The 16497-nt window shown below is 36.3% G+C and overlaps 1 protein-coding gene across 7 annotated transcripts in view; it reads right to left on the bottom strand.

The window, feature by feature from the left end:
• The window catches only part of MSH3 (mutS homolog 3), a 137733-nt gene that overhangs the window by 100750 nt on the left and 20486 nt on the right, over positions 1-16497 (bottom strand). For all 7 annotated transcript variants that reach the window (XR_012505431.1, XM_045512313.2, XM_045512310.2 and 4 more), the window contains exon 8: positions 15625-15791. Coding sequence is in view for 6 of the 7 variants with exons in the window: in XM_045512313.2 (XP_045368269.2) it covers positions 15625-15791 (167 nt within the window). In the remaining variant the exon portion in view is untranslated. The remainder of the gene's footprint in view (positions 1-15624; positions 15792-16497) is intronic.

Below are 16497 nucleotides of genomic sequence, written 5' to 3'. Positions count from 1 at the left end.
CATGACTAAAAATAGTTTAAGAATGGCAGAAAAACAAATGATGAATGAAAATAAAAGAGTTAACAATTAATGAGCACTTACTGTGTCCAAGGCACTGCTTTAAACCCATTATAGGTATGAAATAACTTAATCCTCACTACTACTCTATGAAAAAGTTCTATTTTTATATACCTTTTATATATATATGTGTGTGTGTGTGTGTGTGTGTGTGTGTGTGTGTGTATACACACATACATATACATACCTGTCTTTGAATAAGGAAACAGAGCCAAGGAGAGGTTAATAAGATCCACAGCTAAAAACGAGGGAGCTAAGATTCAAACAGATTGGCCCCAAACTCTGTAGTCAGACCACTGTTCTGTGCTGTTTCTCACTGTACTTGACATATTCAGAACATGATAATCAATCTAGTGCAACTAGAACCCAGAGGTAAGGACTAGGGACCAGACAGTAGAAAGGATGCCACACCCCTGGCCTCATAAGTTACTTTACATAAGCAATGGGTTTGCAACTCAAACTCTTTTAAAATGAAGCAATTTAAACTTCTTGTATAATTTGTTATTTAAATATGCCAAATCAAATTAGAAAAGTTTGCAAGTGAAAATCTTCCTGTAAAACAAAATCCCCACCTTTGAATTTATCTTGTGCCTAAATTCTGGTCTTACATACAAGGATTGCTTAGCAGGCAAAAAGCACCTGTGATCACTCAAGAGCAATCAACATGGCCAAGAGCCTCTGAGAAGGAATCCAGGAAAATCATACACATTCCCTAAGCCACAAGGAGAATTCTAGAAGAAGAGGCTGCACTCACTAAGCACCTGGGGCAGAGACAGCACCAAACAGAAAAGGCCTACATTTTCCACTTTTGAGGTTAGAGGAAAGATACCCATGAACACTTCACATCACCATGGCCCGAGGGGATGAATGGATTCCACTACTGTTTCCAACATTCAGCCAGTATTTAACTCTGGAATTGCTCTCTCTTTCTAGAGGCATATATTTCAATGTGCACAGGGCCTTGGAACTAAAGTAAGGAAGCCCTTTCCTCTGCAGCCCCAGGAAAATGACAGAATGTGATGAGAGGCTAAGCTCGGTGACTGTAGCAACAGGTAGGTGGGAGGAGGCAGAATATGACAATCAATCTGCAGGCCAGGCTGCTCCCACTGTTCTCTGGCAGGCAAAGAAACAGGATTTTATTCTGTATGGGTGGGCAATCTTTTGTCTTACTCAATTTAATCACCCACAAGTAAACTCTGTGATATCCGGGGGTTGGTAGTTCAGAGTTACATAAAAGACTGTACACTATCCTTACCTGTAAGGTAAGTCATACATAAATCACAGCCTGATTTAGCAACTAGGAACTGCTCAGACTTAAAAATGGCAGTAACCACTTTACCAAGCACTTCCAAACTCCCAGTATTTCAGGCAGAACCAAACTACTATTTACATTCCTACTTGCAAAAGTTATGTCTACTTTAACAGTATTAAACACCAGTCACTTTTCAGATAGTTTGCAAAATGAGGTAGAAGAAACTGGGCATCCAAGGAAAAGAGGCAGTGGTCTGACAATTCAGGTAAACAGTTACTGATTAACAAAAAGTTCTTTAAAGCCAGGATCATGTTAAGAAACATCTTACATCACTACCCAACATCCACAAATAATTACAGTGTATTACTCTTCTATTAATACTGTAACAAATTACTACAAACTTAGTGGCTTAAAACAATACACGTTTATTATTTCATAGTTCTGTAGGTCAGAATTCCGACACTGGTCTTGCTGGTCTGAAATCAAGGTGTCAACAAGGCTGTGTTCTTTTCTGGAGGCTCTAGGAGAGAAATCTGGTTCCTTGCCCCTTCCAATTTCTAGAAGCAGTCTACCTTTCTTTTAAGCCAATACTGGCGGTTCAAACACTCACATCACATCACTCTGACTCCTCTTCTGCCTCCCTCTTCCATATTTAAAGGACTCTTATGATTAACTGAGCCCTCCTCGACAATCCAGGGTACTCTCCCTATCTTCAGGTCAGCTGAGTAGCAACCTTAATTCCTCTTTGTCATTTAATCTCACATATTCTCAGGTCCCAGTGTTTGGGACATGGTATCTTTGGAGACAGACACATATATATATGCATATAAGCTACTAGACCACCTGTGCCTGTTTCCTCATTTATAAAATATATAATTTATAAGTAATATAGTAGTTACTATGTAATAACAGTAACTACTTCAAAGGGTTGCTATGAAGATTACAAGAGTTAATATGAGCAACGGTTACAGAATACACCTGGCTTATAGTGTGAGTTTCATTAACTGCTTTTTTTACAAACTCATATCCACCTTTGTTTAAATTATTCTCTCACTGGAGAATGTATCTTCCTAACAACTGTCTAGTTAAGTGTTGTCTAAACTTCTAGGCCCTCTCTTGCATGAGGCATCCCTACACTGTGTAAAACTGTACTGGTCTAATACAGTAGCTACTAATCACATGCAGCTACTGAGCCCTTGAAATGTGGTCTGAACTGAGATGTGCTGTTAGTGTAAAATTCACAGTGGATTTCAAAAACTTTGTGAAAATGAATGTAAAGATTTAATGTATAAAAAAGAATGTAACAGAGTTAACATGTTAAAATGATATTTGGGATATACTGAATTAAATTAAATGTATTATTAAGGTCATTTTCATCTGTTTCTCTTTAATTTTTAATGTGGCTACCAGAAAGTTTAAAATTACATATATGATTCACAGTATACTTCTATTGAGCAGTGCTGCTCTACACAAAATTATCTTCTCCCTTTCATGGACTCTTTTAGCATTCTGTTTGCTTTCCTATCACACACTTTACAATGTGCTTTGTACTGGAGTGATTTGTATAATATGGTAGCTTTCCAAATAGATTGGTAGCCTTTAATGGCAAAGGTCATAGATCTTTTAATCTCAAGAAGATTCATGGTTATTATACAATAAATGTTTGTGAGGCTGAATGGAAAGGGAAACATTATGTAGCTAATGTGTTTTGTATACATTATTTGATTTCTCGTTAACAGGAATGACCAGAAGTCACTTTGTCTTTGAAGCAACTTTTCCTTGGGTTAAAGACATGATTAGGATGCATAGCAAATGGAAAAACTGTAGCTACATACAATGCACCCTTCTATCTTTGACTATACACTATTCTAATTTCATTTTTTTTAAAGTGTCCATTGTAACCCATAAAATTGTTTTTATATTCCACCAATGACTTGTGACCACAGTTCAAAAAGCACTGCCTTGATAGGGCATGTGCAGGCCTTCCTGGCTGGACACAAACCATGAAGGCTGTCATGTGATACTCAGCACCAGGTATGGACTAACTGTGCGCTGTGGTCATGGTCAACGTGGCCATCAGGGAAGAAGACATGCACATTCAGTCATCATGCACTCTTCTCTCCACCAGCCTTCCTGTTAGGGCTGGGAACAATCTAGTACACAATCTAGTATGGTGTGTTCAGGGTCCACGTCCACTCCCATGAGATGGAAAGCCTAGCTCAGCCTGGCCAGGAAGAGACGGTCACAGCCAAAGGATCAAAGTAAGAGAAACAGTTCATGATGACACTGAGGGAAAGGGTCCTGGAAACTTGTCAGGGTTTTCCGAGCTGCTGTTGTGTTGGGGAGCTCCCAAGAAAGCCTGGAAAAATGCCATCAACCTCAGTATTATGTATAGTAAATAAAATTACATATTGAGTCAAATACTAAACAGGTATTTTCTTAAAGAGAGTGAAAGGAGGAGGGGTAAGAGACAGAGGAGGAAGAGGGAAGTAGGGAAGAAAACTGGCAGAGGAAAAAAGCAAACCAGGACTTTACAGACTTTTACTGCTTGAGGGATGAAGACTTGGTTTGGTGGTTAAAAAGAACCCACAAAAAGAGGATGGGAGGGAAAAGAAATTTCTGGCCTGAAAATAAGAGATAAGAAGATAATCTGAGTAATCAACAAAAATGATGGAAATTAGTAAGAAATCTCCCTTTAGCAGAAAGCTTTGACAGGAAGGAGTCATTGAAAAGATAAATGGATAAGACCACATCCACAAAAGCTCAGACATAAGCAAGCCCAGGAGGCTCTAAACCAAGTTTTTGATTTAAGGTACAGAATGAAAGGAAGCTTTGTTAGAAGGGAAGAAAATGAAAGGAATCTCTCTTTGAACTATGGAGAGGAAAAGAGAAGAAAAATACTTGAATAGATGCTAAGGACAGATGGCTACCTGTATTAAGAGTTCAACTAAAGAGATTTTTATATTTATAATGCTATTAGATTATATCTTAATGATGGCAAGGTGGACTTGCCAACATCAAACAGGACTAGGGATTTAGTGGGCTTTGCCACTAACTACCTTGATGATCACGTAACTTCAGAATAAAATGTTTTAGTTAATTAAGAGATTTCATGAATTTAAATCTTCAGCCTCAAACGAACAGGTGATTTACAAAAGTCAAGTAGAATCACTAAAATAACTGCACGTCTCACACAACTGCTCCCCAACTTTCTGTTCAAGTGGACTGGCCCCACCTTGGGAGTTGTCCATAGTAATTAATCAGATCATTCCCCCCACCCCGATTCCTCAAATACTGTTTCTTCCTATTCGACTACTACCAATAATCCTCTAATACGTACACCCCCTTATTCCTTTTAAGTTAGAGATAATCCTGAGGAATTACACTCAATGAAGATGCACAAAGAAGCTCATTATTTAGATAAACCCTACTGCAAACACTCTTGTAGAACAGATACTAATTTATGTTTTAAAATCTGGATTTTCATGTATATAAATTTAAAGTGCTATGCAGGAAAAGTGCTAGCTAGCTAGATATGTAAAAATTAGCAGTACTACTGAAAATACAACGGCATTTCTTCCAGAGAATGAATTAATATAATTTTTAAAAGGAAATCAATATAAAACAGATTTTTATTATTAAGACTCTTTTTTTAAATGTCTTCCTTGAGACAAACATTTTCCTACTATGTATGAGATTTATTTCTGCTACTTAATCCACTACCATCCCTATCACCATAATCAATTCTCTATTTCTGAATTTTCTAAATAGTAAAGTGAAATTATTAGATATAATAAACATAAAGAAATAGAATGACAAAGGAGGTCAACTTTATATTTGACCTTCTACTCTAGACACATGGAATGAAGAAGATGAGAAAAACAGAATAGACAGAGAAAAAAAAATTCTATGTGCATCACAACAGAAGTTTCAAGTGCCAGAGATGAGGATGGAATCTTATCACCACTATTATCAATTCTTAAAATAGCTACCTAACTCCTCATTAAGAATAAGGACATGCAGATTCCATTAATATTTACTGTAAAGGAATGTCCATGGAAATGGCAGAATGCTCAAATAAACTAATTTAAAGTGACATTTTAAAATTTTTTTTGAAGAATTAAAAACAATGGGGGTGGAAATGATAGTATGGTCTCCCCAAAATGAGTTGGCTATACCTGTATCATTTAAATACATATTCATCATTACATATCAAGGATGAATCTCCAGCTACTAAAACAATCCCTTTACATTTATAAAAGCCACATCATTTTTCCTAAGAAAAACAAATAGGAAATACCCATTATTTTCCTTATTCCAAAAGTTACTTGTCTAGTCATTCATTCATCAAGCATTTATTAAGTGCCTACTATATCTGAGCTACTATAATAGGTGCTGGGGACACAAAAGATTATTACACAGTTTTTGCTACCAGCCATCCCGCCTCAGTCTTCCTCTGAGAAAACGCTTTACCCAACTCCTCCTTAACATTGCTCTCTCTCTACTGTTTCACTCTTGACTCTTTCATTTTCACTTAACACAACCACATGTGTCCTGCCTTAGGCTGCTATGTTCACCCTGGCAGGGCAGCCAATCAAACTACCTTCTGCTCCCCAGGAAAACCATGCTCTCTCACACCTCCATCTGCCTGGCTGCTGTTCTCAAATCTTAATGTTGGCACCCTCTTCCGCAAAGCATCGCCTAATTCCCGAGCCACGGCTTCGCATTCTTACTCTACCGGACCATAGTGACTCTGCAGGACCATAACAATCAGCACTTCCATTATAACTCCTTATCTCCATGACTACCATGCCTATAGACTGGAAGACTCTGAAAGGTAGGGACCTTACTCATTTTTGTATCTTCACCATCTAGCTGTGAACTTGGCTCATAGTAAGCACCCAATAAATGTTTTTAAGAATGAATGAATTAATGTATGTATGTATAATAATGTACAACTCAGAGGATATAACACTAAAGTGAGAATTTACTGGAAACATCTATCTATACAAACATTTTAGGGATAAGAAAAGGATAATCAATCAGTGTTTACTGTAGCTCTCTAAATTAATAAAATTAACTTGAACGTGGAATTAAATACCTCAATTAGGAAGGTCAGCTACTATAGGAAATGGAGAGGAGCTCAACTTGAGGGAGCTGAAATGCCCTTTCTGGGCCTCAAATTCATCACTATATTTCTCTTAAACTCTGGGGTTTTTTTTTTTTTTTTTTTCATTCAAGCAATGGTCCCATTTATATTTGATTTAGCTCAAACACATGTACAAAATCTAAATGACAAGAAGCGGATAAATGTGACATATATGCCCCTAAAATGTGCTCCAGCAGGTTTCCCCTACTTTGGTCATTCCCCCTCCACCTTCAAGAATGTTCCCACGTAGGCAAGTACATCACTACTACAACTCAACAGTTTTTGTTAAATCAACCCACATTTTTTAACTCAAATACCAACTTAAGAACCTTTCTATGCCATAAAAATTTATGAAATCACAGGTTTGATTCACTAATTACATGTTTTAATACATCTTAAATAAATATTTAACTACGAAAGTAAGAAACATTTATTTGTGAACTGCTCAGAATTCTATCAGGTAAGTAAACCAAGTGTGACTCGGCTCTGCCTGCGGTGGCCAGTGTCCTGTGTAGCCCATCTCCTCACCCTCCCGGCTTCAGGGCCACTCCTCTGTCCCTCTAAGACTCCACACCTGATTTATGCCCTTCTCCAGGCTTTCTGGATTCACTTGGTATTGAGTTTCCTTCAGGTCCTTCTGATTTTTAACTTAAATACTTAATTGTTTTGCAGTAAGAAAAGAGAAACTTTATAAAAAGCTAATATGACTTAATTACGACGACAGCATTCTGACGGGAGACTGGTAAGACTTCACTGTTATTTTCTGTATGCTGAGATGGTTCATTCACTAAGGAATTCAAGAGGGACTTTCCCCATTGGTGGCGCTTTCAAAAATATTCTAACATGCTTAAAGTGTAAGGGATACTAAAAACATTTTTTAATGTTTTAAATTATAAAAACATTTGAAAAAGGAGTTTTCTTTTTCCCTTAATCAGATTCACCAATGTACAAAACTCAGTTTTGCTACAGTAAAAACTTACACATTGGCATGATCAATATAATCCAAGTGTTTTTTACATTTTAATTTTAATCAAATTAAAATCATATCAAGGAAGCAAAATTCATTCATACTCAGAGTAATCTCTAAAATAAGATCTTGACTAGAAGTACTTCTGCTTCTGGGAAGGAGGGGTAGACATACTTTTCCCTGTTTCTCCTGCTGAGTACAACGCCCTGCGCATTATACATAAAACAAAGAGAAGACAACACTGAAAGGGGGAAAGAAAGTAGACCAGCAGGAAACTGGAGACCTTAGAAGTGCCATGGAGGTGAGTCCCCTGGACTCATTTTTGCCACATATATCCCAGGCTTGGAGCTGAAAAAGGTGACAATCATGAAAGGCCAACAGGAGCGGACAAAAAAGCCCCAGCAAGACTGCTCTCCCCAGATCAACACCCAGGACAGGTGCAGCTATAAGCAAGACAGAAAACTTCTAGACAATAACCACTCTCCTCTGGCCAAACACCTCAGAAAAAAGTGTGGTCTAACCCCACCCATGCTAGCAGAGGCCAGGAGGGGAACCTAGGCTTCCTTTCTCACCAGACTGATAAATGGTATTAACTGGTTAGAGAATGTCACGAAGCTTCAAAAATTTTAACAGAGTCAATATGGCAAAAAATTAACATGCACCGCTGACCATATCATTTGCAACAGATGAACTGCAGCTACACATCTCTACCTTGTCCTGGTTCTCGACCCAGCTCTTTATCCCCTCCCTTCTGTTTCTTCCTATTCTTCTTCCTCCTATTCCCAACTATTGACATTCTTCAAACTCCTGGGTCTTATTCTTTTCTCTGTCCACTAGTTTTTCCCTTATGGGAACTGTTTATATTTTTAAAATTCAACTCTTCTAGGTGTGGAGAAAAGGGAACCCTCCTACACTGTTGGTGGGAAATGTAAATTGGTGCAGCCACTAGGAGAACAGTATGGAGGTTCCTCAGAAAACTAAAAATAGACTAACCATATGATCCAGCAATCTCACTCCTGGGCATATATCTGGAGAAAATTCTAATTTGAAAAGATACATGCATCCCAATGTTTATAGCAGCATTATTTACAACAGCTAAGACATAGAAGCATCCTAAATGTCCATCAACAGATGACTGGATAAAGAAGATACGGCATATAAATACAATGGAATATTACTCAGCCATAAAAAAGAATGAAATAATGCCATTTGCAGCAACGTGGATGGACATAGAGATTATCAAACTAAGTGAGTAAGTCAAAGACAAATATCATATGCTATCACTTACAAAATACTGTAAATCAACTATACTTCAATTAAAACTTAATATAAAAAATTCAACTCTCCCATCTAGGCCTCTTCCTTTTTTTTTTTAAATATATTTTTATTAAAGTATAGTCAGTTTACAATGTGTCAATTTCTGGTGTACAGCACCAATGCTTCAGTCATATAGGAACATACATATATTTATTTTCATATTCTTTTTCACCATAAGTTACCACAAGATATTGAATATAGCTCCCTGTGCTATACAGTATAAACTTGTTGTTTATCAGATTTTGTGAGAATCCTGTATTTCAAAGCAAGAGACACTCTGCCAGAATTCAGCAGGTATTCTGTGCAATTCAGTGGGTTTGGAGATGTAATTCTTGGTGTATTTGTGGGAGAGGGAGAGCTGTGAGTCTCTCTACTCCGCCATCTTGGCTCAACCCCCTAGGCCTCTTATCACCCCATTCCTTTGCCCAGATACCCTATTGCCTTCCACTGGGAGGCCACACCCCTTTGCCGGATTTTATGGTTCTTGACCCTTTCTCCCCCAACTCTCAACATGTAAGTTCTCCTCCATTCAGAAAAGTCTCCCTGCTGTCTTCACACCTCCTCTAATATTTCCAGCCTGTATGTCTCAGAGCAAACATTATTTCCGCACACACACAGAACATATCCTCCTTCCTCCCCGCTACCAATGCAAAGCCTCCCATCCTGCAAATGTCCCCATCCCAGCCAACCTCCTCCACAATGCCTTCCTTGCTCTGCCAGGGCCCAGAAGCTCTCCTTCTCTGAACTCAAAAATAACCATCATCCACTTCGTTCATCTGACTTGCCTCAAAAATCAGTTTCTTTGAGAACTACTAAATATTAACTAATATTTGTTTATTGCTTTCTATAGCTTTCCTCTTGACCAGGTTTATAAGCATATAAAATTTCTAAGCTTAACTGCAGTTAATACAATGCTTAAAATCATTGCTTTCCCTTTGTTTCTCTCTCTAGAGAGTATCTAAGAATATATACACTCTTACAACAAATGAAAGACAACACTTAAGACAGTAGGACAAATTTCCTAAGAACCAACTGAAATCTTCCAAACACATTTTACATAAATGAAAAAAAACCTAAGAAAAATTGATAGTTTATTATTATTTAGAAACAACACTATAGCTTAGTACTGTCTTTGACTAATAGTCATTCATTCTAAATACAAAGTAATTAAGCCTGTACCTAGTCATATAAAAATAACGGCGAAGCTGCTATTAGTCTTTTAATTGAAATTCATAGAATATAAAATCCTTTGGAGACCTCTTGTGGTCAAAGTTAAAAATACAAAAAAAACCCCACAAAAACCCCCCAAACCCAATACTTACTTAAAATGGATATTCTGTAATTCCAAACCATTCTTTCATCTTTTCTCACAAAGCTCTATTATTTCTTCATTAATATTAATGAAATAACCACTAGCTGACAAAAACCTCTGGTTTTACCCTCAGATTTACGTGGAAGAAAAAGAAGGGATTCCAAATAACTACTCATCACTATTTAAAATACAGAAGATAGCACCAAAAACACAACGAAACTCTTTGAAAATTCAATGCTGTGATACTTACTAGAATTAAATATGGAACAGAATTTTGGCAAGCTATGTTCTTCATACTTAATTAAAAGAATTCCCTATCCCCGTTGCTAACTTTTTTTCTTTTTTTTAAACATGGCCGAGAATTGCATCTCTGGTTGATAAAAGCTAAAGATTATGGATGTAAACCAGTGTAAATGGACCCACTAGCATTTTCAGGGAATTAAGGTAGGACCACCTCACCTCAGTGAAGCAAAATAAAGAAAAAATGAATAAAAAGTTGAATGTAAAAATTTTTAAAGAAAAACAAATTGACTAAAATAAAACACAAATGATTGTGTTTCCAAAATGAAGTGAGATCTTTCTAAATAGAAAAATAATGGAATGCTTACATTTGTTTTTATGTCCATCACTATAGGAGCTGGTTTGAAAAAAATATTGGTACAATTTATGTCAAAGAGTGTTTGCCCTATGTTTTCCTCTAAGAGTTTTATATAGTATCTGGTCTTACATTTAGGTATTTAATCCATTTTGAGTTTATTTTTGTATATGGTGTTAGAGAATGCTCTAATTGCAGTCTTTTACAGGTAGCTGTCCAGTTTTCCCAGCACCACTAATTGAAGAGACTGTCTTTTCTCCACTGTATATTCTTGCCTCCTTTGTTATAGATTATTGACCGTAAATGTGTGGGTTTATTTTTGGACTTTCTATCCTGTTCCATTGATCTATGTGTCTGTTTTTGTGCCAGGACCATACTGTTTGGATTACTGTAGTATAGTCTGAAGTCAGGGAGCATGATCCCTCCAGCTCTTTCTCAAGATTGTTTTGGCTATTCAGGGAATTTTGTGTTTCCATACAAATTTAAAAAATTTTTTGTATCAGTTCTGTGAAAAATGTCATTGGTAATTTGGTAGGGACTGCACTGAATCTGTATATTGCCATGGGTAGTATGGCCATTTTAACAATATTGACTCACCCAATCCAAGAACATGATACATCTTTCCATCTGTTTGTGTCATCTTCAATTTCTTTTGTCAGTATCTTATAGCTTTTGGAGTACAGGTCCTTTGCCTCCTTCGGTAGGTTTATTCCTAGGTATTTTATTCTTTTTGATGGGATGGTTTCCTTAATTTCTTTTTTCTGCTATTTTGTTCTTAGTGTATAAAAATGCAAGTGATTTCTGTATATTAATTTTGTATCCTGCAACTTTTCTGAATTTATTGATGAGCTCTAGTAGTTTTCTGGTAGCATTTTTAGGATTACCTATACATAGTATCATGTTATCTGCAAACATGACAGTTTTACTTCTCCTTTTCAAATTTTGATTCCTTTTCTTTTTTTTTCTGATTGTTGTGGCTAGGACTTCCAAAACTATGTGGAATAAAAGTGGAGAGAGTGGGCATCCTTGTCTTGTTCCTGATCTTAGAGGACATGCTTTCAGCTCATACAGTTTAATATCAAAAAAACAAACAAACAAACAAAACAAAACAATCCAATCAAAAATTGGGCAGAAAACCTAAATAAACATTCTTTCAAAGAAGACATCCAGATGGCCAACAGGCACATGAAAAGATGCTCAATATCACTAATTACTAGAGAAATGCAAATCAAAACTGTAATGAGGTATCACCTCACACCAGTCAGAATGGCCATCATTAAAAAGTCTACAAATAATAAATGCTGGAGAGGGTGTGGAGAAAAAGGAATCCTCCTACGTTGTTGGTGGGAATGTAAATTGGTGCAGCCACCATGGACAAAAGTAAGCAGGTTCCTTAAAAAACCAAAAACATACTTACCATATGATCCAGCAATCCCACTCTTGGGCATATATCCAGAGGAAGCTCTAATTTGAAAGGACACATGCACCCCAATGTTCACAGCAGCACTATTTACAACAGCCAAGACATGGAAACAACCTAAATATCCACTGAGTGATGACTGGATAAAAAAGATGTGGTGTATATATATCACAATAGAACTTGGAAATGGATATACAATGGAGTATTACTCAGCTATAAAAAGAAATGAAGTAATACCATTTGCAGCAACATGGATGAACCTACAGGTTATCATGTTAAATGAAGTCAGAGAAAGACAAATATCATATTTCACTTATATGTGGAATCTACAAAAAAAAAATACAAATTTTATTTACAAACCAAAAATAGACTCACAGACAAAGAAAACAAACTATGGTTACCAAAGGGGAAAGAGCAGGAAAGGGATAGATTAGGAGTTTGGGATTAACAGATACACATTATTATACATAAAACAGATAAACAAGAAGAACCTCCTGTATAGCACAGGGAACTATATTCAGTATCTTGTAATAACCTATAATTGAAGAGAATCTGAAAAAAGAATATATATGTATGTATATGTATAACTGAATCACTTTGCTGTACACCTGAAACTAACACTGTAAATCAACTACACTTCAATTCTAAAAAAATACATATATTAGCATGCATTAGCCAGTTCCTTTGACATAATGAGTACTTAATAAAAAATAATACACAACTGGAAAAAAAAAATGGAATGCTACCATAAGCATGGAGGACTTAATTGGTTCAGGCAGTGCATTAAAGACACAGAGAAATACTGAATCAAAATATAATCAAAAATGCTTTCTTCTAGAGATCCCCTCCAAAAAAAGGAAGTCCCAAGGGCCAAAAACAATTAGAAAAACACAGCTGTAGATGGGAGATGACACCATAAAGAGCTATGCACAGAGAGTAGAATAAACGAAGATCCAACATACTTCTGGTTGGAGTTCCAGAAGAGCACAGGGAGAGGCAGTATAGAAAGAGGGAATGGCTGATAGGAATAATCAAAAGGACAGCTTAATCTGCAGAAAACTTTCTAGGTTGGGCACTATTTCAAGCACTTTACCTTTACATTAACTTATTTAATCCTCACAATACTACAAAGTAAAAACTCTTACTTTCCCTATTTTAAAGAAAATGAAACTGAAGGACAACACGATTGAGTAATCTGCCCAAAGTCACAAAGAACAAAGCCAATTTTCTAAGCCAAACCCTATGTCACAAGACCACACTGTTTTATTGCTTGACTTTTGAAACTCTACCACTCCATTTTAAACATAGATATAAATCAGCTTTAGACTCCACAGAAATATGGACTGTTTGCCTATCCATTATGTCCATTATGTGAAAAAAATAAAAATTACATGTGGTCGGTAAACATAGGAAAAATTACATACTCTCAGTGCTAACCAGAGCAAATTAAAATGTGACAAAGGCAGTCATCAAATTTGGTAAAACCCACATATGATATTCAAACTATCTTTGGTACTCCAAATGGCTTTTAAAGCTCATTTGATGAGTAAACATTTAGAAATAACCCCAGGCAATGCTGCCTGCCGGACAAAAAATCAGTTTTGGCAAAGTCTCTATGGAATGTTTTGACGTTCTACTGAATTTTACCTTTATTGTTTTATAAAAGTAAGGGGAAATCAGAAAATGAAAGTGTTGATTCAACTGATCAACTTTACATCTAAATTAATCAAATATACACTCCAGTTATGAAGAATAATTAACAAAATCAAAGACATAAAATATGGGAAATATAGTTTTAAAAGACTACCCTAAAAATCTTTAGAGATTTTATTAACTTTTTCAGCTCGCTGAGAGCAGCACCCCTTATCAGTCCACTTGTGTGACTTTTAATTATTCAGGTCTGAGCACACTGTCAGAAAGGATTAAGAACAAAATAAGGGGAATTCATGCAGAAATTTTCATCTATCCAATTGGCAGAGATTATTTCAATGATCACTCCTCCTGTTGGCAATGGCTCAAATAACCCACCAATACTATAGTAGGGTTAGCATAAATTGATATTACCAATTCTAGCAAGCAATCAAGGGCTTTATAAATGTTTATACCCTCTCACCAATTAATTATACTTTTAACAATTTAGCTTAAGGAAACAATCAGAAATGCACACAAATATTTCTACGCATGGATATTCACCATAGCAATATTTGTAGTACTGAAAAAAATGAATACAACATAACAAGAGGGGAATGGATAAATTATGATCCATTTAAATGACCAAATGTTCTGTAGTCATTGTGTTTTCATGAATACCCACTGAAATATTGGCACATGAAATGATAATTTTTCTAGGATTTACTTCAAATAAATAATCCAGGGAGGGAGGGAGTAGAGTTACAGATGAAATGAGATTGGCTGGTTGAGAAATGTTAAGCTGGTTGATGGATTCACAGGGTTCACTACACTATTTGGTACAGTTCCATAAACATCTGAAATTTTCCATAATAATGTAAAAAAATGGGGAATTTTAAGCAAAAAAACAGGATATTAAGCTGATTTTACAATATGAATCCAAGTTTATAAACAAAAGGTGATATACATACACAGAAATAATACACAAAAATGTTTAATGGTAGTTATCTCCAGATTATAGCCTATTATTATTTTTATGGTTTTTTGTTTGTTTAACTCTCAACTTTTCCTAAATGAACATGGGTTAGTGTTATAATCAGAAAAACATATTATGAAAGCTACTTTGAAAGAATTTCAGTTCAACTGAAAAAGGAACATTCAACTCTAAGAACAAAGAAACATATGGAACTTCACTTAGTTTGACTTTACAACTTGTCAACCTAACTAAATGGAAATCATCATGCACTCTCCTGCCTCATCTAAAGTCCAAATTTCTCAACATAAAAAGTCCTCTTCACTTGAGCCCCAGCCCAACTTTCCAGTCTTTCCTCCGACCAAACTCAAGAAACTGTATAGAACCTTCCTTTCACATCTGTCTCGTAATACATCATGCTTTGTGTGTCCAGTTAGGTCTGTGCACCTCTGCCTCTCCTGCTGGATTATAAAGCCTGCCAGACACACATCACAACCACATCTTCTTCCTCGTGTGCCATGGTGCCTAACATACTGCCTCGTAAATGAGAGGAGGGACTTTAGATCTAACAAATTTAACTACTGGACTCAGCCACAAATTGAGACTTGCAGCACAGATAAGGCATTACCAAAATTATATAAACTTTCTAAGGAGTGACTGTCCCCAGAAACTGAAGATTAATTACCAAATAATATCATTAAATAGTATCATAAACCCTTTAATTATCAAATAATACCATGAAATATCATAAACTCTCAACTTCTAAAGTTGTATGTTAAGGTGATATTATGTATAACTTTGGTTTTTTTTTTTTTTTTTTTGGAATTTCTACCTACTACTGTTGAAATAGTATTGTAAATAAAAACTTTTTTAACAATGTTGATAATCATCAATTTGGGAATCAGATCTAAGTTCAAGAATCACTACTATTTTCCAGCAATATGCCGACTCACCTAACAGCCGTGGCTCTGCGGATGAGCGTCTCCGTTTGCTCCGACAAGTCTGAGGGAAGCAGCAGCTCAACTGGCTGCAGGCTCAGTATCCGAGTTTCCAGCTCTAAACGGGAAGCAGAGTCCTGGAAACTGTCCAACACAACCTCACCTGTGGCAGGCTGCACTCCCTAAAAACAAAAACATAACAGCACAGAAAATACGTACTTTTCCCACCATGACAGCATAAACAAATATGGAGACAGTAAAGATAAGACACTAACATGCACTTCCATCTCTAAAGTGTTTGAAAACCTGTCTGCTTTCCAAGACTCTGACATCAGAAGTCACATTCACCCTGCCAGATGGAATTTTAGAGAGACACTCTGAATCCAACCAAGTCCTGGATCTAACGCACCAGAGAATCACTGTAACAGGTCACCAAACCCTCCTGGGCCCCAGGCTCCTCCTCTGTAAGTGAGAATAAACCAGTCTACTTGCCTCATAGAGTTATTGTAAGGATCAAATCAGAAAACAAATGAACACTTCGTAATAGTAGTTGTTATTACTAAAAGTAATGTGATATCTTTCAAGTAATCTGGCCACCAGAATAGTAATAAGCTACTATTTCATTATATAAAATTAATTAATAAAAAGTATAATTTTTGCAAAACACAAAATCAAATATAACAAACTCTGAATAAATCTCATGCAGACAGTCAGTCTATCCAGGGGAATAACTATGATAACTAAAAGTCATCTCCATCACCCCAAGACAGTAACAGCAAAGATAACCTGGAAAAGACCATGGTGTGGAAGAAGAAAAAAAAAAGGCAAGTAATTTACTCAAGGTCGAGGGGCAATTAAGTGGTGGAGGCAAGATTTATGTAGTCTGAC

Source organism: Camelus bactrianus, chromosome 3, assembly GCF_048773025.1.
Source record: "Camelus bactrianus isolate YW-2024 breed Bactrian camel chromosome 3, ASM4877302v1, whole genome shotgun sequence".
Classification (NCBI taxonomy): domain Eukaryota; kingdom Metazoa; phylum Chordata; class Mammalia; order Artiodactyla; family Camelidae; genus Camelus; species Camelus bactrianus.
Note: the sequence above shows the minus strand (reverse complement) of the source record. Positions and strands in the feature narration are given on the sequence as shown.